At 47.5% G+C, this 23,505-nt stretch overlaps 1 protein-coding gene and 1 long non-coding RNA gene across 4 annotated transcripts; one reads left to right on the forward strand and one right to left on the reverse strand.

The window, feature by feature from the left end:
* The first annotated feature begins 1,039 nt into the window (after window positions 1-1,039).
* On the forward strand, window positions 1,040-11,257 carry LOC144286650 (amine oxidase [copper-containing] 3-like). 2 transcript variants are annotated; one of them, XM_077853366.1, is made up of 6 exons: window positions 1,040-1,116; window positions 1,440-1,596; window positions 2,217-3,979; window positions 7,967-8,252; window positions 9,557-9,708; window positions 9,950-10,083. In XM_077853366.1, the coding sequence occupies exons 3-5, from the start codon at window positions 2,227-2,229 to the stop codon at window positions 9,693-9,695; spliced, it is 2,178 nt and encodes a 725-aa protein (XP_077709492.1). In that variant the 5' UTR covers window positions 1,040-1,116; window positions 1,440-1,596; window positions 2,217-2,226; the 3' UTR covers window positions 9,696-9,708; window positions 9,950-10,083. The 2 variants fall into 2 exon arrangements, with proteins under 2 accessions (XP_077709492.1, XP_077709491.1); XM_077853365.1 differs by lacking the exon at window positions 1,040-1,116 and having other exon boundaries at window positions 9,557-9,686; window positions 9,950-11,257.
* Window positions 11,255-20,094, reverse strand: LOC144286651 (uncharacterized). Of its 2 annotated transcripts, XR_013354615.1 has the most exons (4): window positions 19,755-20,093; window positions 16,681-16,838; window positions 13,448-13,567; window positions 11,255-12,845 (listed from the first exon to the last, which is right to left on the reverse strand). It is a non-coding gene; the product is annotated as an uncharacterized LOC144286651 (long non-coding RNA). The 2 variants fall into 2 exon arrangements; XR_013354616.1 differs by lacking the exon at window positions 11,255-12,845 and having other exon boundaries at window positions 12,944-13,567; window positions 16,626-16,838; window positions 19,755-20,094.
* Window positions 20,095-23,505: the final 3,411 nt, after the last annotated feature.

The following is a 23,505-nucleotide window of genomic DNA, read 5'->3' on the forward strand; positions in this document are numbered from 1 at the left end:
GTCACCATAATGCTGTATTCTTAGCTGGGAGCTGAGACAGACAATAACTTACCAAAGAGCCCAGATTTGAGTCTCCTGGTTGGCACATTGCCTTGAGGTCAGGGCTAGGCCTTGACATTAGATTCTGGTTCCTCTCTCTCTCTCTCTCTCTCTTTAAGATTGTATTTGTTTATGAGAGAGAGAGAGAGAATGAGTGGGGGCGGGGACAGGGAGAAGTAGACTCCCGCTGAGCAGGGAGCCCGATGTGGGGCTTGATTCCAGGACCCCAAGATCACGACCTGAGTCGAAGGCAGACGCTTAACTGACTGAGCCACCCAGACGCCCCTGATTCTGCTCCCCTTTATTCTAAAGGTCACATGGCCCATTTCCAATGACCCCTTCCTGCCTTTGTAGTAGTAATCCTATTATCCCCATCTTGACTGCAAGAAATTCTCTAGTCCTTTGTGTCCCTGTTACTGCTCAGTTGATGGGAGCACTGGGTGTGGAATCTGCTCCCCAACACTCAGGGGTAGGTGCTAAATGTCCTGTTTCTTTATGTTTCTATATCAGGCTCCGTGCCATTGTACCTGGTTGGTAGGAAATTCAATTATGGGCGTGCTTGTGGGGGGTGATGGTCTTCAGGGTTAGGGAAGACTCTGTAGTCTGGGATTGGGGGGTGGTAGTCAGCTAGTCTTCAGGTGACAGCAGTCACCATGATTATGTTCACTTTCTATGACTCTGAGGCCAGCCTTGCTAGAGGGGTGATGGGAAGAGGGACCTGCCATCAGGGTTGACCCACATCCACTTTCTCCTGTGCCAAAGCCCTGTACCCTCCTTTTTCTGTCACCCCAAAATAGCCCAGATGACCCATGAGATACTGGTTAAAGCAGTTGTTTCTGCGGAGGGAATCTGAGGGACAAAAGGGTAGTGCATTTGTCACTGTATAGTCCTTTATGTTTTCTAGATTGTTTATCAAACATTTCGTGTTTGTTCATCAAAATGTTTTCTTTTTTAATAATTAATTATTTATTTATTCAGGAGAGACAGAGACATAGGCAGAGGGAGAAGCAGGCTCCCTGTGGGGAGCCCGACGTGGGACTCGATCCCAGGACCCCAGTATCATGACCTGAGCTGAAGGTAGATGGCCAACCATTGAGCGACACAATTGCCCCCATCAAAATGGTTTCAAAAAAATTTTTTTTAATTAAAAATATTTGGGCATGGCAGCCCCAGTGGCTCAGCGGTTTAGCGCCACCTTCGGCCCAGGGCATCATCCTGGAGACCCGGGCTCGAGTCCCACATCGGGCTCCCTGCATGGAGCCTGCTTCTCCCTCTGCCTGTCTCTGCCTCTCTCTCTCTCTCTGTCTCTCTCTGTCTCTAATAAATAAATAAAATCTTTTAAAAATATAATAAAAAAATAAAAATATTTAAAATGCTTTTTTTTTTTTTTCCCACAAAAGCTTCTGCAGACTATGAAAACCAACTCAGCAAAAGAAAAAAACAGTTCCCATTTTCCTTGAGGACACTGAGGGCTTGCTTTGCTGGAACAGGGCATGACCCTGCCTTTCGCACCACTTTGGAATGGGCGCCACTGCCCCTACCACTTTAAAGAACAAGGTAAAGGAAAACCCTTTGGGTTTCCATATCAAAATATAGCTGAATTGTCGGGTTCCTGGCTGGCTCAGTTGGTGGAGTGTGTGCCTCTGGATCTCCGGATTGTGAGTTTGAGCCCCACATTGGGTGTAGAAGTTACTTAAAAATCCAATCTTTAAAAACAAGAAAATAGGGATGCCTGGGTTCTGGCTGATAGCTGTTGAGGAGTAGGAGAGTGTGATGAGAAGCAGAACCTGGGGGGAAGGAGGGAATCCAGCTGGAGAGGTGTGGGCAGGCAAGTTTCACTTGCAGCCTGGTAGCAAAGAAAAAGATTCCACTGGAGGATAGAAGAAGAACCCAAGGACTGTCCTTTTCTGTCCATGTTACTTCTTTCTCTTGCCTCCCTCCAGCTCTGTTATTTCCAAAACCCACCCTTCCCCCAACTTGGTTCGCCAACCCTGACCCTGACTGTTTGATTTGGAACAAGAGGACAGAGGCATATGTGGGCCACTTAAAGTCCAGGTTCCAACTTCAGCCCCACCTCCCAAGCTTGGCCTGACCCCTGGCCCCCTCCAGCTCCACCTCCACCCCCATACCACCATCTGCCCCTGGCAGCTTATCTTTTTTTTTTTTTTTTCTGGCAGCTTATCTTCAATGTGCCCATCAGGCCTCTTGCCCAGCAGCACTGCTCAGAGACCAGGAAACTCCAGAGACTCAAAGACACATCCTGCACCCAGGTCCCATTGTCTTTTATCTTTCTATTTCCATTTCTTCGTAAGGATTCCGGAGCGTAAGGACAGTACAGGAGATTTAATTATGGCTGTCTTCATTATTTTGTGCCTATGTAGTGTTCTGGTGACAGGCATGGGTGAAGGTGGAAGAGAGAAAGGAGTGGAGAGGGAATGTGAACCCGGCCAGCCCCTCCACTGCCCCGCTGTGTCCCCCAGCGCCCAGCCCTGGACACACCCCAGCCAGAGCCAGCTGTTTGCAGACCTGAGCCGAGAGGAGCTGACAGCTGTGATGAGCTTCCTGACCCAGCAGCTAGGGCCAGGCCTGGTGGATGCAGCCCAGGCCCGCCCCTCGGACAACTGCGTCTTCTCGGTGGAGCTGCACTTGCCCCCCAAGGCTGCAGCCCTGGCCCACCTGGATAGGGGGAGCCCCCCGCCTGCCCGGGAGGCACTGGCCATCGTCTTCTTTGGTGGACAACCCCAGCCCAATGTGAGTGAGCTGGTGGTGGGGCCGCTGCCTCACCCCACCCACCTGCGGGATGTGACAGTGGAGCGTCACGGGGGCCCCCTGCCCTATCACCGACGCCCCGTGCTGATCCGGGAGTACCTGGACATAGACCAGCTGATCTTCGACAGGGAGCTGCCCCAGGCTGCTGGGCTCCTCCACCACTGCTGCTTCTACAAACGCCAAGGACGGAATCTGGTGACGATGAACACGGCCCCCCGAGGTCTGCAGTCAGGGGACAGGGCCACCTGGTTTGGCCTCTACTACAACATCTCAGGGGCTGGGTTTTTCCTGCATCCCGTGGGGTTGGAGTTGCTGGTAGACCACAAGGCTCTGGACCCTGCCCGCTGGACCATCCAGAAGGTGTTCTTTCAAGGCCGCTACTATGACAGTTTGGCCCATCTGGAGGACCAGTTTGAGGCGGGCCTGGTGAATGTGGTGCTGGTCCCAGACAATGGCACAGGTGGGTCCTGGTCCCTCAAGTCCCAGGTGCCTCCGGGTCCAGCTCCTCCTCTGCAGTTCCTACCCCAGGGTCCCCGTTTCAGTGTCCAGGGCAGTCGAGTGAGCTCCTCATTGTGGACTTTCTCCTTTGGCCTTGGAGCTTTCAGTGGCCCCAGGATCTTTGACATCCGCTTCCAGGGAGACCGACTAGCTTATGAGATCAGCCTCCAAGAGGCCTTGGCCATCTATGGTGGAAATTCTCCTTCTGCTCTGCGAAGCCGGTATACAGATGGTGGATTTGGCTTGGGTCACTTCTCTTCAACTCTGACCCGGGGGGTGGACTGCCCCTACCTGGCCACCTATGTGGACTGGCACTTCCTTCTGGAGTCCCACACCCCCAAGACAATACGGGATGCCATTTGTGTGTTTGAACAGAACCAGGGCCTCCCCTTGAGGCGACACCACTCAGATATCCACTCCCACTATTTTGGGGGCCTTGCAGAGACAGTGCTGGTTGTCAGATCTGTGTCAACCATGCTCAATTATGATTATGTGTGGGATATGGTCTTCCACCCCAATGGGGCCATAGAAGTCCGACTCCATGCCACTGGCTACATCAGCTCAACATTCCTCTTTGGTGCTGCCCAAAGTTATGGGAACCAGGTTGGGGAACACACGCTGGGTACCGTCCACACCCACAGTGCCCACTTCAAGGTGGATCTGGATGTAGGAGGTAAGACATCCCTGGGGAAGCAAGGATTCCAGCAGAGGGGGCTGAGGTCTCCATGTCTAGCTTTAAGCATCCTCACTCAAACATTAAAATAGAAGCATATGGGGCAACTAGGCGGCTCAGTCGGTTAAGCATCTGCCTTCGGCTCAGGTCATGATCCCAGGGTCCTGGGATTGAGCCCCACATGGGGCTCCCTGCTCAGTGGGAGTCTGCCTCTCCCTCTCCCTCTGCCTCTTGCCTGTTTGTACTCTTGCATGTGTTTTCTCTCTCTCTCAAATAAATAAATAAAATATTTATATATATATGTACATATATATATATAAAAGCATATGAAGTAAATGTGAAAGTCAGATTCCTTATACTATATGTTGGCAAATCGAACTAAAATAAAAACAAGGGGATCCCTGGGTGGCGCAGCGGTTTGGTGCCTGCCTTTGGCCCAGGGCGCGTTCCTGGAGACCCGGGATCGAATCCCACGTCGGGCTCCCGGTGCATGGAGCCTGCTTCTCCCTCTGCCTGTGTCTCTGCCTCATTCTCTCTCTCTCTCTGTGACTATCACAAATAAATAAAAATTTTTTAAAAAATTTAAAAAAAATAAAATAAAATAAAAACAAAAACAGGAACAAAAAAAAAGAAAAAGAAAAAGAAAGATTCCTCAGAGATTTTTACCTTTAGCAGATCGATTATTCTTCTATACTTAAAAAAAATTCTTCCATATTTTTAAATATGTCATCTGCAATATTTAATAAATTTTAACATTTATTATATTGTATACTATCTATAAATCTGAGATACTGATATAAATATTTAGAATTTGTATTACCAATTTGGATCATAATGTATATATATTTTGCTATTTCTGTTTTTTCATGTAACAACGTATCACTCATACAAGCAACAAATAGTTGAGTTTTTTTTTAAGAGACATGGAGTGAGGAGAAGGGAAGAGGGAGAGGGAAAAAGAATCTTCAGCAGGTTCTACAACCAACATGGAGCCTAATGCAGGGCTCAATCTCATGACCTTGTGATCATGATCTGAGCTGAAATCAAGAGTCAGACACCTAACTAACTGGCTACCCAGGCACCCCATGAACACATATTTGTGTCAATCACTGCACTAATGCAATTTAACAAAAGAAACAACATCTTTGCTCTCAAAAAGCTTACATTCTAATGTAGGAGTGGAGAACATGTGGAGTGCCTTGAAAAATGTATATGATAGAAACATTTTTATGATTAACTGCTCTGTACTTCAGTTTACCCAAGTGTAAAAATGATGTAACCATGCATTCTTCATTAAGACTATTTGAGGATTAATGATGAGTACTTTAAAACACTTTCTCTTTAAAAAAAAAAAAACCAACTAATTTATTTCAGTAATCTCTACATCTTTACACCCAGTATGGGACTCGAATTCACAACTCTGAGATTGTGAGTCACAGGCTCTTTCAACTGAGCCATCCAGTTGCCACATATGCTTTCTCTTTCTCTTTTGAAATATTTTAGAATTAGGAGGGCACCTGGGTGGCTCAGCTGTTCGGCTCAGGGCATGATCCCATGGTCCTGGGATCGAGTCCTGCATAGAGCTCCCCATGGGGAGCCTGTTTCTCCCTCTGCCTATGTCTCTGCTTCTCTCTGTGTCTCTCATGAATAAATAAAATCTTTTTAAAAATTTTAGACTTAAGAAAATTTGCAAACATTGTCCAGTTCCCATGTACTCTTCACCCAGCTCCCCCTAATGTTAACATCTTACCTAACCCAGCATGGCAATCAAAGCCAGGAGATTAGCATTATTACAGTACTATTAACTAAACAACAGACCTTATTAGGGTTTCATTAGTTCTTTCAATATCTCTCTTTTTCTGTTTCAGTTCTAATCCAAGATCTCACTGTGCATGTAGGTGACTTTTCTCCTTAGTTTCCTCCAATCTATGACAGCTTCTTAGGCTTTTCTTGTCTTTCATGACCTTGACCTAAGGAAGAGATTGGTCATTATTTTGTTTTATTTATTCATGAGAGACACAGAGAGAGAGAGGCAGAGACACAAGGCAGAGAGATAAGCAGGCTCCATACAGGGAGCCTGATGTGGGACTTGATCCCGGGTCTCCAGGATCTCACCCTGGGCTGAAGGCAGCACTAAACCACTGAGCCACCCCGGCTGCCCTTGGTCATTATTTTGTACAGTGTTTCTCAAATTGGATTTCTCTGTTATTTTCTCATGTTTAGATCAAGATTGTACTTTTTTTTGCAAGAATTATTAATGCAAATAATTTAATAGATAATTTAATTAATGTATTAATTTGCTGGCCATTTCAAAATTTTTCCTTATTCTTTACCCATTTATTAACTAGAATTCTCCATAAGGAAAAGTTATCCTCCTTTTACATTTATTTATGTGTGTAGTTATTCATAACTGCATAGATTCATGGATATTTATTTTATTCTAAGGGTTATAACCCAGCAGTATCATTTATTTTGTTCCTTGAACTGTTCCAGTGTTGGCCATTGGAAAATGCTTCTGGTTGGTTCCTGTGTCCTTTTGACATGACTCCATCCTTTTTTGAGTGCTTCTTTACTTTTTGACACCGATATCTGTTCCAGTTTGATCTTGTATTTTCGCTGCTCCAGCCCTGGAATCCAATCACTTCTCCAAGGAGCTCTGGTTCCTTTTTATTGGAGGATACCGTTTAGAAACCAAAACCTGGGTACCAGGAGTGCTCATTATCACTGGATGTCATTGCTTTGAGGCTCGCTCATTGGACTTAGCTAGAAAATATATGTATACATTCTACCTGGCACACACTTCTCTCTTTATCTCCACACCTAAGAGAGGATGTCTCTTCAAACACTTTGAACGGTGCCTGACATGTAGTAGGGAGTGTTAGCCATTGTTGCTGTCATTGTCTATATGAGCCCACTGTGTGGATGTACTAGAAAGAACTCTTGGCCTTTAATTGTCACCTATGAGTAGAAACCCTGAGGTGTGGACGGGGGACAGTGAATCTGCAAAAGGCAACTGAGAGTCTACTTATTTCGTCTCTGCTCTCTTCTGGTCCTTGGAGGTATGAAGAGAGCTTTGGCATGTGTTTACTGTTCTTTGGTTTCAGATCACTTAAGTTGACTGCTACTATGATACCTAGTTAGATACTAATAAAATCATTCAAAACTCCCAGAGTTCAGGGAGCAGACTATGCCTTTGGCCCTGCTCTTAATTCCTTGCCAAGCCTCAAATGATAGGAAACACTCCCAAACTCCAGCAACATTGGGCACAGGCTCTAATTTTCCTTCCCTCTGGCCCTCATGTCTGCTGTCTGTGCGTGGTGGGGCCTCTCTATGTTGCTTTCCTCTGTGTGCTGCTGTGTGGGCCATGCAGACCCAGAGTAAGACCTGGGTCCCCAGCACTACCACCATACTAACCACATTCCCTTGATGACAAACGAGAGCACATTCCTTAAATTCTCAAAGTCTCAGTTGTCCCATCTATACAATGGGGACAAATGTAGTTCCTCCTTCATAAGGCTGTCGTACAAGTAAAGCATCAACGCCCTGCCAGTGGAGAGCTCCTTGAGGAGTAATAAATGTGAGATACAGCTACTATTATTTTCATGATAAGGGTGTTCTGGTGATGCTATAGGGCTTCAGACATGAGACATAGACCCTTTCCTTGGGTCAGAAGGAATCTGACTCTGCACATTGCCTGCTAGGCTGCTCTAACCTTGTAGGCCCTCAAAGGGAGAAGTCAGTGGAGGTCCAGTCACAAGGTATCTGAGATTATTATCAGAGATGACATCAGGCAGAAAGACCTTCTCCAAATCTTTGGATCCAGGATATAGCTTGAGGAGAGGGAAGGGAAGAAGGGGCTCAGTCAGTTCTGGGTTTCTCCTTGGCCCCCACTCTGAAGCTGTGAGTGGTGGGCAGGAGACACAGTCCAGAGGGGACAGGGCAGCAGCGTGACCAGCCCTCCCTCCCACCTCCACCCCACCCTGGCAGGACTAGAGAACTGGGTCTGGGCTGAGGACATGACCTATGTCCCCACGGCGGTACCCTGGAGCCCCGAACACCAGATGCAGAGGCTGCAGGTGACCAGGAAGCTTCTGGAGACTGAGGAGCAGGCCACCTTCCCCCTGGGGGGCACCCCACCCCGTTACGTGTACCTGGCCAGCAACCACAGCAACAAGTGGGGTCATCCACGGGGCTACCGCATCCAGTTGCTCAGCTTTGCAGGGGAGCCGCTGCCCCAGAACAGCTCCCTGGAGAGAGCCTTCAGCTGGGGGAGGTGAGTGACGGGGTGTCAATGGCTGGAGGGGGTGGACTGTAAGAAGGGCCCATGTTGCTGAGAAGCTACCTTGCCCCACCTCCTGTGGGTGTGCAGGCACATACACAATCACACACACACAAACACACACACACACATACACTCCTGTGGCCACAATCTTAGTGTCACTCAAAACGAAGCCTACTGTATGGATGGAGAGATGGAGAGCTCCAAGCTAACTCAAATATAAAAAAATGTTGACCCTACGACCCAGCAATTGCACTGTTGGGGATTTACCCCAAAGATACAAATGCAATGAAACGCCGGGACACCTGCACCCCGATGTTTCTAGCAGCAATGGCCACGATAGCCAAACTGTGGAAGGAGCCTCGGTGTCCAACGAAAGATGAATGGATAAAGAAGATGTGGTTTATGTATACAATGGAATATTACTCAGCTATTAGAAATGACAAATACCCACCATTTGCTTCAACGTGGATGGAACTGGAGGGTATTATGCTGAGTGAAGTAAGTCAGTCGGAGAAGGACAAACATTATATGTTCTCATTCATTTGGGGAATATAAATAATAGTGAAAGGGAAAATAAGGGAAGGGAGAAGAAATGTGTGGGAAGTGTCAGAAAGGGAGACAGAACGTAAAGACTGCTAACTCTGGGAAACGAACTAGGGGTGGTAGAAGGGGAGGAGGGCGGGGGGTGGGAGTGAATGGGTGACGGGCACTGGGTGTTATTCTGTATGTTAGTAAATTGAACACCAATAAAAAAAATAATAAAAAAAAATAAAAAATAAAAAAATAAAATAAAATAAAATAAAAAAATGTTGAAGGTGGAATCTAGGTTGGAGGTACATGGGTGTTCACAGTGCCATTCTTTCAGCTTTTCTGCATGTTTCCAATGTTTGCAATAAAAGTTGGAGGAAAAAACAAAGAATAAGAGAGGAACACAGGTCTGAGGGAATATGCCCTAAAATCCGGGCATTTGACATCATGGAATTGACTCAAGATGGGAATCAGTCTAGACACATGCATCCAGGGTGCGGGCTCGGATCTGGATGGATGTGTGAGGATGACTGTCCTATCTGAGGTCTGAACAATGGGCCGGTTGATGTTGGAGAAACGGGGTATTGAATAAACTCAAGAACCCTATGGGACAGAGAGAGAGAAAGAGAACAAGTGTACAGAGACTGATAAAGAGGCTCGACACCGTGAGACCTTTGTGCTAGTTTCCCCCTGTGCTCCCTCTTCAGGGTGGCCTCGGGCAGTAGGACAGGTTGATGACCTCGGGACCTAATCCACATCTCCCGTAGGTACCAGCTGGCCGTAACGCAGCGGAAGGAAGAAGAGCCCAGCAGCACCAGCATCTACAATTTGAATGACCCTTGGACTCCCACTGTGGATTTCACTGACTTCATCAATAATGAGACCATTGCAGGGCAGGTCAGCTGAGAGGGAGGAGGAGGTAGAGGCAAGAGGGGGAGGTGAGGCAAGCAAGGATGAGCTGCCTGGTTCACTCCCAAGCCAGATTCCTTGGGGGTCTTTAGAACCTACTAAGAAAAAAAGCCAAAAATCAAAAACAAAGAAAACTTGTGATTTCACGTTTCTCCTGGGTTGGTGAGCTGAATCCTCACATCCAAGGCTGTAGGAGGCAGGTATATCTTTCACAAAGCCAGGCCTCAGGTCCTCTTCTTCTCCCTTGCCAGGACTTGGTGGCCTGGGTGACAGCTGGTTTCCTGCACATCCCTCATGCAGAAGATGTTCCAAACACGGTGACTGTGGGCAACGCTGTGGGCTTCTTCCTCCGACCCTACAACTTCTTTGACCAGGACCCCTCCTTCGATTCTGCAGACTCTGTCTATTTCCAGGGGAACCAGGATGCCGGGGCCTGCGAGGTCAACCCCCTGGCTTGCCTTCCTCAGTCTGCTGCCTGTGCCCCAGACCTCCCTGCCTTCTCCCACGGGGGCTTCTCTCACAACTAGGGGGCCCCCCAGGATGGGGAATGTGGCCAGGGGCCCCGGGGCCAGGGTGTGTGGGGAGGGGAACAGTGGGCCCCGGGCCAGGGGGCCTGGTGCCTTCTTCTACCTTCCACCACAAAGCTCCTCACCTCCCCTTCTCCCCAGGCCCCCTTTCTATCGCCCTCCCTGACACTCTCTCCCTGCTGGGAGCCTCCTGAGCCTGTGATGCCTGGCACTGGGGGAGGGGCAGAGACACCAGTCAGCTTTGTGGTCACTGGATCTGCTGGGTTCCTGTGCCAGAAAGAATGGCCCCCTGAAGCCGGGACTAAAGGCCAAACTTTTCCCAAAAGACTCCTATTTCTTCTAACAGTTTTTTAATCTTACTTTTTTTAAAACAAGATATGATTCACATGCCATTAAATCCATACTGTTAATATGTCAAGTTAGAGGTTTTTAGTGTATTTACAGAGTTGTGCAACCACCACCCCTATCCAATTCCAGAGTGTTTTCATCATCTGAAAAAGAAACCCAGACCTGTCAGCACTCACTCTCTTTTCCCTCCAACCCCTTCCTGGCTCTAGGCAACTACTTGTCTTTCTGTCACTATAGATTTGTGTATATTCTGGACATTTTGTATAGGTTCATACGGTGTGTGGTCTTTTGTGATTGGCATCTTACCCCCAGCACCACGTTTCTGAGGCGCATCTGTGTCTTAGCAGGTGTGGGTACTTCGTCCTTTGCGGCTGAGCACTGTTCCACTGCACAGAGACCACATATTGTTCACCCATTCTTCCACGGATGGCCATTCGGGTTGTTTCCTTTTGTAGACAATGCTGCTGTGAACATTCATGTACAAGCTCTTACGTGGACATATGTTTTCGTTTCTCTTCGGTCCACACACCTGAGCATGGAACTGCTGGGTCATAGGGTCATTCTATGCTTAACCTTTTGAGGAACTGTACACTGGTTTCCAAAATGATGGGATCATTATTACTTTTCCTTTCTTCTTTTATTGTGCTAAAACATACATTACATAAAATGTACAATTTGATCTTATTTATTTATTTATTTTACGTTTATTTTTACATACATTTATTTATTCATTTATCCATTCATTCAAGATTTTATTTCTTCATTTGAGGGAGAATAAGAAAGAGCACTAGGCAGGGGGAGGTGGAGGCAGAGGCAGAGAGAGAAGAAGGCCCTTGCTGAGCAGGGACCCCCATGTGGGACTCCATCCCAGGACCCTGAGATCATGAGCTGAGCCGAAGGCAGGTGCCCAACCAACTGAGCCTCCCAGGCACCCCCAATTTGATCATTTTTAGATGTGCAATTCAGTGTCATTAAGTACATTCAGAAGCTTTCTGGGGCCTGCCCAGTTCCTACTCTGCCCTTGGGTCTAGAATTTGAAGACAAGGCTTCTGTAGACCAGCTGCTCTTTCGAGTACCAGGGCAGGGTCCTCACTAGGCCTGTGTCCCTCTTATTCTAGCACTTTCATCATCCTCCCTTTGTTCCTCTTCCTTTCCCTTCCCCTCCTCTTGCTAATTCAGCTTCTACTCCCTGGCATTTCTTTTCTTTTACTACCTGAATAAAAATATTCCTCCTGTCATCTTGTCACCTGTCTATACTGCCAAATAATCTTCTTCTGAGTTCCTGCCATGGACGTAGACCATGTGGCAATTGCTTTTGAGAAGGAGTAGGATGGTCAAGTGACAGTAGCAGTTCAGGGGGTTTTGTGGGTGGAATGTTCCCAGGGCCTTGAGTGACAGTGGCCCCCATTGCTGTGCAGCAGCCAGTATAGGTGACAAGAATGCCACCAAAGAGAGGAATCAGAAAGCATCCGGAGCGTGGTCCCCAGGCCAGGAGCTGTCTGATCAGGGTAGGCATGCCAATGAGCCAGGGGTGTCCCGGTAGGGACCAGCTTGGTCTGATCAGGCAATAGTCCCCAGGGGCTCCCAACCCCACTGGCCTTCCTGGGGTGTGGACTTCTTATTTATGGATGGGCATAAATAAGAACTGGAATGTTTTCCAGAAAAGAGTGTGGGGGCAGGAGTACGGTAGGGAGGAGGTAAGGCTCACAGACTTCCAGATCAGAGAAACCCATGGGGTAGAGGGTGTCCACATCTCTGCTTCTACAGCTTACCTACTTCTGTCAGTCTCTTTTCTAAGAAATGGGGTTGTGGGGTCAGGAAGAGAGGGGATTCCCTCCCCAGGAGGAAGTCCAGGACACCGACCCAGTCCTAGGCAAGGGCAGGCTGTGGCAAAAGGGTAAATAAGGGCACAGAGATTTGGGTCCAGCTCAGCTTATGACCAGAGAGAAATAGCAAACCAGGAGCTCAGACACCATGGAAATCTTGTGCTTCCCTCAAGAACCGCCTACACCCCCAGGCTCAACCAGGTGAGCCAGAAGGAACTAAGTTCTGGCAAATGGACCTCCATACAAAGGCTAAAAGCCATGGCAGCCATGTTCTGGATTCAAGAATAGCAATGATATGGTGAAGAGCGTTCAGCTGGAGAAGGGGTTAAGGCAGAGCTGCTTAAGACAGTTGCTGATGCTTCATTTTGTTTCTAGGCTCAGTGATTTAGTGTTTCTTTATCCTCTCAGCCCAGATAAATATCCTCTTTTGACTTTCTTGTGTTTTCCTGTGTGAAAAAATTTAAACTGCAATGGGTATAGACGCTATCCTCTTGCTTCCCCACCCCTGCACCCCCCACCCCCAGACCCCCACCCCCCACCCCCATCACCAAGCAAATGCTAAGGAGGAGCCAAGGATGCTTCTCCCGGCTGTTCCAGCTCTGCTTCTCCACATGCAAGGATAGTGGGAGGGGACCTGTGCCACCAGGCTGAGGTCTGAGTGAGGGTCTCTGCTACTGTGGCCACCTGCCAACCAATGAGTGCTGTGATGGGGCTCCCCACTGGGGTCAAAGGGAACAATTTGAGACACTCTAAAGAAGTATGTGCACAGGAACTCTCAGGAAAAGCCCCAATACAGCCTTGTTGGTAGGCCTTACTGGGGACACACTCTTCCCAGCCACAAGAAAAAAAGCATCCAGACCCTGAGGAATGTAGCCCAGAGAGATCCAAAGGGTCAGAGCAGCAAAGTTGTAGGGGGAACCTGGTGAGTGGGAAAGAATGTGGGCCCTTCTAGGGACTGTTGGACCTACAGATCCCACTGAAAGAACCTCACCCACCACACACACACATACACACACACTATCCACATGAGCAGGCCTCCTAGTAGCACCTGCTTTCTAGCATTCTAGCATTCTAGCACTTGGCCCATGGCTGATGGTCATCCATGTTTGCTCCACTCAGGATCTGCAGCTTCTGTAGAATTCTTCTTCTTCCTCCCCATATCTGGATTCTGTGAAGGGAAATTGATTTATAAGGCTTTTATCCATGGCATGTTTCTCATACTCCTTGACCTATGTCTATGGGCCAAAATATGATGGGTGGGGGCCTCCCCCTTTCTTAAGGATCCTCAAAGACAGTGAGGCTTTAGCCTTTCCTGCTTCCTCCATTGAAATGGAGCCAGGATGGTGGAGACTACCATAGATGAGCTAATTTCCATCTGTTGCCTCACATCAACCTTGAGAAGCAGATATTATTATTCCCATTTTACAGATGAGAAAACTAAGAATCAGAAGGATTAGGTATCTTGCCCCCAAGTCATCTGGCTAGTAAGCATGGGGCTGGGATTGAACCTAGGTCTTTGTGCAGTTATATCTGACTGTTTTCTCCTATGCCACTGCTCTTCTTCACTGCCTAGCAGGCCTGGTGAAAGAATTCAACAAGGCAATGCTTGAGAGGCATCATTGAACTTGGCACCTGACCCATGGTAAGTGACCCTCTAAGAGCAAAATCAACACTCAATGGACCAAAGCAGAAATATGCACAGTTGCCTTAAAGCAAAAGCTCTCAACCTTGACTGTGTATTAAATCATTGGTGGAACTTGTAAAACTCTACATACCCAGGCTGTACCTCAGACCAATAAAATCAGGACCTCTGGGGGTGAGGCTCAGATATTAGCAGCTTTTAAATCCCGCCCACACCCTCCCCCCTGGTAATTCTAACATGCATCCAAGGTTGAGAAAACCCTGGGACTGTAGTTCAGTTTCAAGACTGCCAGAGGAGGCTTGATACAGAAATATATACAGAGAATGTGTCTTAGATATATAATGTATTCATCAGAAGGCACAGAAAAGGAGCATTACAGAGTCTGTCCTGGCAGGACAATCTGAGCATGTCTAGAGCAGAGGACCTGGCCTAAGGCTGGGTATATCCAGCCCTGGAAGTACATTAGCCACTTGGAGGATGGAGGCACAAGAAACTGTCAAACCTACCTCATGAGCAACTGCTGATTCTGACTCACAGCTCCTTGGGCCAGCTTCCCACCTTGGTCATGGGAAGAAAATGGGCAAATCAATTATATCTCTTGTGTAAATGAACTAATTGGTAGTCTGATAAAAATTGGCTTTTGCTTTGACAGCCACTGTAAATGAAGATTAGCCTGCAGGTGTTACTTTCATAAATTTAGATCTTACCTGAAAGATGATCCCCCTTGGTGATCTGATGAATCTGTTTTCTGATTTAGGTCCTTCCCTTGCACTATGGCAAATTCACCAAGGAATCGTCATGGAGTGACTTGGAGACATTAGCCAGACTCTCATGCCACAACCCACCCAGCCTTGCCTGGACTTCATATCTAACTTCTAGAGCAGAAACTCACTGTAAGCAAATCCCTACCCTCCTTCCCTTCTTCCCCTACAGTTTTTCCTTGGCCAACTGATCCTTATAAATCTTCAGAACTCCTTGGGGTCGCCTGGGTGGCTCAGTCACTAAGTGTCTGACTCGATTTTGGCTCAGGTCGTGATCTCAGGGTCATGAGACTGAGCCCCACGTCGGGCTCTGCACTAGGTGTGGAGTGTGCTTAAGATTCTCCCTCTCCCTCTCCCTCTGTCCCTCCACCCTCACTTGCAAGCACCTGCTCTCTCTCTCTCCATCCCTCTCTAAAAAAATAAATGTGTAAACAAATCTTCAGAGCTCCTTACTCCCTGCCAGACATATGAGGTCATTCACAAACTGGTTTTAGCACTCCTGCCATCCTGATGTCCAGCACTGCCCCAACCACATATCCTTCCCCAGTCCATTCCTATCCACTCACACTTCTACCCATGCACACCCCCCACTTCCTTCCTCTGGTTCCTCCCTCTTCCCCCTTCCTCCCTTCTTCCTTCACTTATTCATCCTCTAAAATCCAACTCAACACCTCCTGAGCAAATCTAGTTGCTTTGTTCTCCCTGTTTCCTTGGTACTTTGGACAGAACCCTACAAAAGAGGTTCACCTACTGAATTCTAGTTCATTATCTGTGCAGATCCTCCCTTCACTTCCCACCCAAGAGACTGAGCCCATGTCCTGTTGGCCTCACTGTCCTGGTGCCTAGGATGGTGTCATGCCCATTAGGGGTGCTTAAATATATCTTTGTTGAAATCTGAACAATAACTCTTGTTATATCCAAGTAATTCTCTGTCTTGTAAAAAGCTATTTCATATCCAATTTTTCCTTTTTGACTACCTCAAAAGGGATGATATAAGAAAGCCCAAAGATTCCAAGTGAAAAATCAGCCTGACTATACAGGTTAAGTCAGGACATGGGGCCAAAGGGTGACACTGACACGCCAAGCCTGAGCATTCCCTCTCCAGATGAGACTGGCATCGCTGGAACCAACAATTCAGCAAAGGTCACAGGAAGGGGGGAGATGGGATGGAAGGATTTCTGAGAAGGTGGACACTGGCAGATCTCTAAATCTGTACCCCATGCTGGGCTTTTCCTGAAATAGATGGGAGAAGCCCAGAGCCTGGGATAGATCCAAGGAAGCATGGGGTGAGAGAGTTAGAGGGAGAGGCTGAGCATTGGACCCCCAAATGCTGTGGAATTTGGCATGCATGTGGGAAAGGGTGTTTGTGAGGCAGCAACTCATTGAGTTCATGTTTTCCTCATTCTGCAACATGGTGTAGTGTTCATAGTCTGACTTCTAGAGCCATATTGCTGGCCTTTGGATCTGGCAAATGTCACACTTTGGGCAATGTATTTAATTTCTCTGCACCTCACTTTCCACACCTGTAAGATAGGGACAGTAATAAAATCCACCTTGGAATTTTTACGATGATTAAATGAGTTAATCCATGTAATTTTCCAAAACCAGTTCTTGACATATAGTAAATGCTCAATGAATACAAGACAGTATTTAATAGTTTATTAACCAGGATCTGCAGGGCATTTCTGTTACTGCGTAACAAACCACCTTGAAGCTTAATGACTTAAAAATGACATAAAAATGACTTCAAGTCATTGAAGCTTAATGACTTAATGACATAAAACAAACCATTTTATTTTCTCATTATTCCCTGGGTCAACTACCTGGGCTGGGCTCAGAGGGGAAGTTCTTCTGCTGGAGTCACCCAGGATTACTCACATAGCCGCAGATATCTGGCAGATGGACTGGACCTGGATGGTCTCAGATGGTGTCACTCACATGTCTGGTGGCTGGGGCTGGCTGTCAGGTCACATGTTACAGCAAAGAGTCTCAGCAGATCAGCCTTGACTTCTTTCCTTTGTGGCCCAGGTTTCCAACTGCAGCCCAAAAAGGACAAGCTCTAGTGAGTGAATGCTTTCCAAGCCTCTATTTGCATCACATTTCCTAATGTCCCATGGGCCAAAGCACAAGATCAAGCTCAGATTCAAAGGATAGAGATGTAAACTTCACATCTTGATAGGAAGACTGGCAAAGTCAAAATGCAAGAGGGCATGTGTCAGTGATGGAAAGAACCATCACAGCCATCTACACAGGCTACTATGCTGACATTAGATATACAAGCAGAGCTCAGTTCTGAAGGCTGGAAGGGATGCTTTCGTGGCCCTTGGAGCTCAGGTTAGCAGGAAAAGAGTTGAGACATATGTAAAACAACTGCAATGCAAGGTTTGAACATATAAGTGCCCCAAGATAGAAACAGTTAAGTGCTAGGGAAACTCAAGTCAGTGTGATCCTTTCCAGCTGAGAAGGGGTGAGCATTAGTGGGTTGGGAAGGCTTTATTAGCTTTCCCTTGAATGTGGTTAGAATCTGGACACATGGGGATGGGAAAAATTGCATTCCGGTGGAGGGAAGAGCAAATCTAGGAAAACCAAGGTGCATCTGGGAAATCCAAACCCAACTGCTGTACAACTAGAGTTGGGTCCATAAAGGAGAGATTGGAAACATGAGGCTAGAAAAATAACCTGGGGTCTGATTGTGAGCAAGCTTGAATTTGAACTTCATTCTGAAGGCAATGAGGAGCCACTGAATATTTTTCAGGTGACAAGCGAGAAGAACTGTATTTTAAGAAGGCTCTTTTGCGAGTAGTCGATCAGGTGGCTTGGGCTGGGAACAAGAAGTAGAGTAAGAGATCATTAGGTAAGGGAGTGACTAGCAGGTCTAGGCAGAGAGACTGACAGGGAGCAGTCAGAGTAGAATATATATGGTCAGAGCCCAATGTCGTGGCATCAAGGATGACTCAAAAGTTGCCAGGTTCAGTGCCCGGAGGATGGCAGAAGACATGTGTATACAGAACAAGAAAATCTGGAGGAGGAACAGGTCTGGAAGGAACTCATGAATTTGGGACTGTATGGGACATCCAGGTGTTGTCCAAGCAGAGTCCAGCATCATGCCAGGGGAGGAAGAAGAAGAGAAAGGAAAGGAGAACTTGCTGGAGCAACACTGGACACAAAGAGAGTGAACATTTCAAGGCAGCTGTCAGAAGTGTCAGATGTGGCCAAAAGATCAAGGAAGGAGAAGGAGGAGAAAAGGCCAACCAGCAGATTTGACAGTGAGCAGGTCACAGTGACTTCCCAGTAGAGCAGAGGAGACTGAGCTTGCATGGGGTTGAGGAGGGAGCAACAGGCTTCCTGGCTTTCTGGAATTCAAGGCTGGAGAGATCCCCTGGACGTATTTGACCTCAGGACCACCCTCCTTCCACCTCAAATCTACGAAAGTGAAAGAAATCTTTAAAATCCTAAAAATAAAACAAATACCGTCTTTCCCTTTCATCCTAGAGGAGGGAGGGACGCAAGACTCTCCCTGCCTTTCTCTGTCTCCTGCCTGCTGGCCAGAGATCCGGACCTGTCAGGACTCGTGTCCAGGGAGACAGGCGTTGGCGGGACAGCCGGCTGTTTACTTCCTAGCAGAGCCCTGCTGTATTTTCATAGCTCAGAATAGTTCCTTGGCCCTCTGCAGGCCTGGGGGGCGGGGAGACCTCACTGTTTGTTTTCAGGACAATTCCAGGCCTCACCTCTTCCTCTTTCTCTGCATTGTGGTCCTCATTTGGGAATTCTCAGAGGGGGTAAGGTGCGGGCTAAGAGGGTCCAAGACTACTGATTTCCTAATTATCTCCCCCCAGCCGGGCTCCGGAAGAGGGAAGGAGTAATAACCGGCTGTGCAACACGGTGTTTGGGTTGGGAAGAAAATACTACGGCCATTAAGGAAAGAGTTGATTAAAAGACTGCAGGGCAGAGCTGGGGGAGAGAATGATGCGGGGCGCCGAAGAGGGGGAGGGGACGGCCCCCTCCTCCAGTGTAGATCCAGGCTGGCTGCCAGCCTCTATGTGTGTGTGTGGGGGTGCCTCCCCTCCACTGAACACCCTCGAGAGCTGTCTGGACTCCTGGCGCCCCGCAGGCCTCGGAGTGCTGCCTGTGGCAGTGCTGGTGTCTAGAAGGTGCCCAGAGGTGGGAGGAAGAAGTGGCTTCACTGAATATGCCTTTGAACTCTGAATTTTTAAAAACTATGTGACTGTGTTGCTTTTTTTTTTTTTTTTAATAATCTCTACACCCAGTGGAAAGCTCAAACTCTCCTCCTGGAGATCAAGAGTCTCCCCCTCCACCAATGGAGCCAGCCAGGTGCCCCATGACTATATTACTTTCGAAAATATTTTCGTTGGGGCTCCAGGGTGGTTGAGCAGTTGAGCACCTGCCTTGGGCTCAGGTTATGATCCCAGGGGTCCTGGGATGGAGTCCTGCATCAGGCTCCCCATGGGGAGTCTGCTTCTCCCTCTGCCTATGTCTCTGCCTCTCTCTGTGTCTCTCATGCATAAATAAATAAAATCTTAAAAGATATGTTTTAGTTAAAAAGATATTAATCCATTTGTCTTTTCCTTCTAGCAATAATGAGTCATTGACTTCTGTTAAGTCATTAAAAATCAGGCACCACTTCACTAGAGCTACTTTCAAGGGAGCCCCAGAGACTCAGGTATGTTAACCCAGAATGCAGGGTGATAGTCACCAAGTCTTATTTAACTGTTGACAAAAGTAAAACCCAGACGACTGTAGAGACTCAGCCAAGGTCACATAGCTCTTTAATCTTCCTTTGCAACCTTTTATTTTCCTTTTAAATTCTAGTGATAGTAGTGGAAGAGAGACCATCTCCTGGGCTGCCCCCACCCCGACCCTGCTGGAGGCCCAACAGTGTTTCTGAGAATCTCCTAAGGAAAACCAAAAGTCTCCTTCTGCCCCACACTCACCTCTACCCAGCAGTCCCCAGCTCACTCCACCTCCCAGCAGGCTGAGCTCTGGCTGCATAGGACTTCGTTTCCCTCTTCCCTCCCCTTCTTCTTTCCTCTGTCCCAATTCTTTCAAAGAATTTCAAAGAATCCGTGAGAAGAAGCAAGGAGGGATGGCAGGTTGGGGCTGGATCCTTAGCTTGAGTCACATTTCCTGTCTGTCCTCAGACAGCCCATCTTTGCCTCTGAGGTATAAACCAGAATAAAGGGGAAAATGAGCTTTCTGCAAATAGTTCTGACCACTATTAGAGACTTTGTTCCCTTGCCTCTGCCTTTGCAGTGCACCATCAACGAAGTTTAACTCCGGACAGGAAGGATCTAATTAGGGGCAAGAATATGTCCCAAGGGCCTGCATGATTTGGCACTGCCAAAGGGTCAATGAAGAGTGGAAAAATTGTCTACCATCTGGCGGTGAGGGGGCTGCTTGACCATTTGTGGAAACAGGATGTTCTCTGGAGGGAACAAGAGCTTCTCTGGGGAGGATGGTTAAGGAAGATGCGGGAAGGCAAAGGATGGTCTGTCTATGCCTCCAGAAGGTTCTCAAGATTGATCTGATGTTGGTAGAAGGCAGACCCTGGGGTGGCAGGAGGAAGGCAGTGAGTGGGGGAGTTAACTGTTTACGATGAAGCAAATGCCCTCCAGTATTTTTCTGTGGACAAAATGTCCAGCCCATCCTGAGACATGGACCATGCTCCCCCCACCTGGTCAATAGATGCACAGTCCAAGGTCCCAAAGCTGAACTTTCTCACCATGCCAGAGATAAGTCAGCCATTTTCACCCACTAACAATGATTAACCCACCTCTCCCTCCACCTGCTTTTCCCAACATATTTTCGTAAAGTTTGAACTGGGTCACTCACTGAAAAAGGTGACAAGAGTCAGTCTGCCCAGTGTCTACTGTCTACCCCTAAACACCTTACCCCCGCTGGTCACTTGGTAGGAAAAAAAAAAAAAGAAAACAAAGACATTTTATTAATTTTTTAAAAGATTTTATTTATTTATTTATTTGACAGAGAGAGAGCACAAGCAGGGGGAGCAGGAGGCAGAGGCAGAGGGAGAAGCAGACTCCATGCCAAGCAGGGACCCCAATGAGGGGGCTCGATCCCAGGACCCTGGGATCCTGACCTGAGCCAAAGGCAGATGCTTAACTGACTGAGCCACCCAGGTGCCCCCAAAACAAAGACATTTTTTTAAAATACAACTGTATCTTATGCAGTTTGAGCTGTCATCCTTCAGAGAAGTCTACCCTGCTCAAAGCCCTGGATGGAAGCTGGGTTTCACAGCTCTGCTACCGTGTGCGGACAGGACCCTCTCTAGTGATGACAGCTGAGTTAGGCAAAGGCAGTTCCTTCCTCAACAGAACCCAGAGCCCCCACCAGAATAGAGGACTTGGATGCAGGTGAAGTCCGTATTTCTTTTTGGTAAGAAATTTTTGGCTCCCTTTCCTCTTTACTTTCCTGTCGGCAAATAAACTTGTTCGAGTGAGTGAGTCAATCTTGTTCTTGGAGAAGAAGGTGCCAGGACACTGGAACCAGCGTGCTTATTTAAAAACAGACCAGACTGTACTTTCTGGCCTCTTTCCTTCGTGTTCTTCCCAAACCAAGATCCCTAAGCTTTTGAGTTTCTGTTTGTGGAGAAAGTGCCTGAGGAGTGCCCAGCTAGTGTACCTGTCAAAAAAGGGGGGGCCTCTATAATTTTCCATCGTCATTGCTTCCCAGATTCAGCTGGTCATTTTCCAGAGGGCGTTAGTAAGTCTTGAGTCATCTCTACTGAGGACAAAATAAGAACTCATTTATATTTGTACACATGGATTCAGCTTTAATTTAAGGATCCTCCAGTTGACGTAGCTGTTAAACGCCTGGCCTCTCTGCCCCACTTATATTGTCGAGGTCCCTGAGAACACGGATTTAACTTTGAATCCTCAGAGAGCCAGGTGAGGCGCTTGGCTCAGGCAATGTTTGTTGAGTTAAACTAGAGAACTTCTTGAAAAGAAAGATGACAGGAGTTAGGGGAAATGATGGAGCCCTGCCTCTAGAAGACAGGTCTCTAAGTGAGTGGATCCTCACCCAAATCTCTAGCAACTCACATACTCTGTCCACAGTATTCACCTCAAATATCCTCAAATCTTTTGAGAAATCTGATAACTCTACAATTTCTCTTCAGTCAGCTTTCTACCAGGCTCAGGTATCTTTAGGGCCTCATTCTTTCTGCATATGATAAAAATTTACTGGAGGTGGCAGGAAGGAGCTGGAAAGTGGAAGGTAAGAACTAGCAAATGGTCTCATGATGTACACAATTGCTCTGACCAAGAGGGTCCCCCTTCCTGGAGGGCAACCTGCCAGAAGGCTGCCAGTATGCCCAGAATGGGTTATCAACTCCATCATGACACGTTATCAGCACAAGCATTCTCTCTGTGGTTCTTCCAGAAGATAGGGCTCTCGACTGGCTCCCCATCTGTTGAGCACATGATAGAACCCTACCCGACTCAGAGGCTCTGGCTCCTAGCAGCCCCATGGAGACCCAGACAGTGGCCTTTGAATACTTTGTCAGGGGATATGCCCAATTCACCCTTGACTCACCTCAGACCATAAAAACTCCAGTCCCCAGAGATCACCCCAATAGTTAATACTTTCGAGGAAAGCTTATCTGAGTAGAAGGAAGGGATCATCTTTTCTGATGGGGTTTACTGCCTGAGGCCTCGCAGTCCTGACAATGCAGAACACCCCCATCCACAACCCTGCTAAGTATGTGCCTCACCTGCAGCACCCTCACAGCCTCCGCCACCTCCATTACCTGCTCTCTAGGCTAGAGGTACCCGTATAGGGTTGCTTGGACCAGCAGAGCCAATGTGGTCAAGGGCAGTTGGAGTCTGTTTGAGCTGGGTGGGAGCCCAGGGGAGGTGGGGTGAGACTCCAGATCATACCTCCTGGATGACGTTGTAATCATTTCCAGCATGGAATGTTGTCAACCTTTGCTACCTGCTCGTTAGTTCTGAGTTTCTTTTCTTTGTCCCCGATCCACCCCTTACAGGGCAATATGGACTTAACCCATGGGAAATCCAAGCAGGTTTTATTTTTTTTTATTTTTATTTATTTATGATAGTCACACACACAGAGAGAGAGAGGCAGAGACATAGGCAGAGGGAGAAACAGGCTCCATGCACCGGGAGCCCGACGTGGAATTCGATCCCGGGTCTCCAGGATCGCACCCTGGGCCAAAGGCAGGCTCTAAACCGCTGCGCCACCCAGGGAACCCTCCAAGCAGGTTTTAAAAAAACTTTATTCCCACTAGCTCTAATCTTTGAAAATGTCAATCCATTACCTGAGTCAGCCCCCTGCTCCCTTCAGAGCTCTAGGTGACCCAACTGTGTGAGGTTTGTCTCTGCACTGACACAGGACGATTTTTGCTTGTGCAGCATTGTTTCTCATAACTTGGTATGTTACTTTTATTTATTCCTTGTCTATATCTGTGCCTATAATTAAATTGTATTGACTTCCTGATGAATATATATATATATATATATATATATATATATATATATATATATCTCCAAGTACAAATGAAAGAAAGCTCAAAATATAGAAGCTCCTCAGGGAGATGCAAATTAAAGCCATAATAAAATACTACCTTACAGTGGCATCTGTCTGGCCCAGTTAAAGGAGTGTGTGAACCTTGATCTCAGAGTCGTGAGTTCGAGCCCAACACTGGGTGTA

The sequence above is a fragment of the Canis aureus genome, chromosome 16 (genome assembly GCF_053574225.1).
Source record: "Canis aureus isolate CA01 chromosome 16, VMU_Caureus_v.1.0, whole genome shotgun sequence".
NCBI lineage: Eukaryota > Metazoa > Chordata > Mammalia > Carnivora > Canidae > Canis > Canis aureus.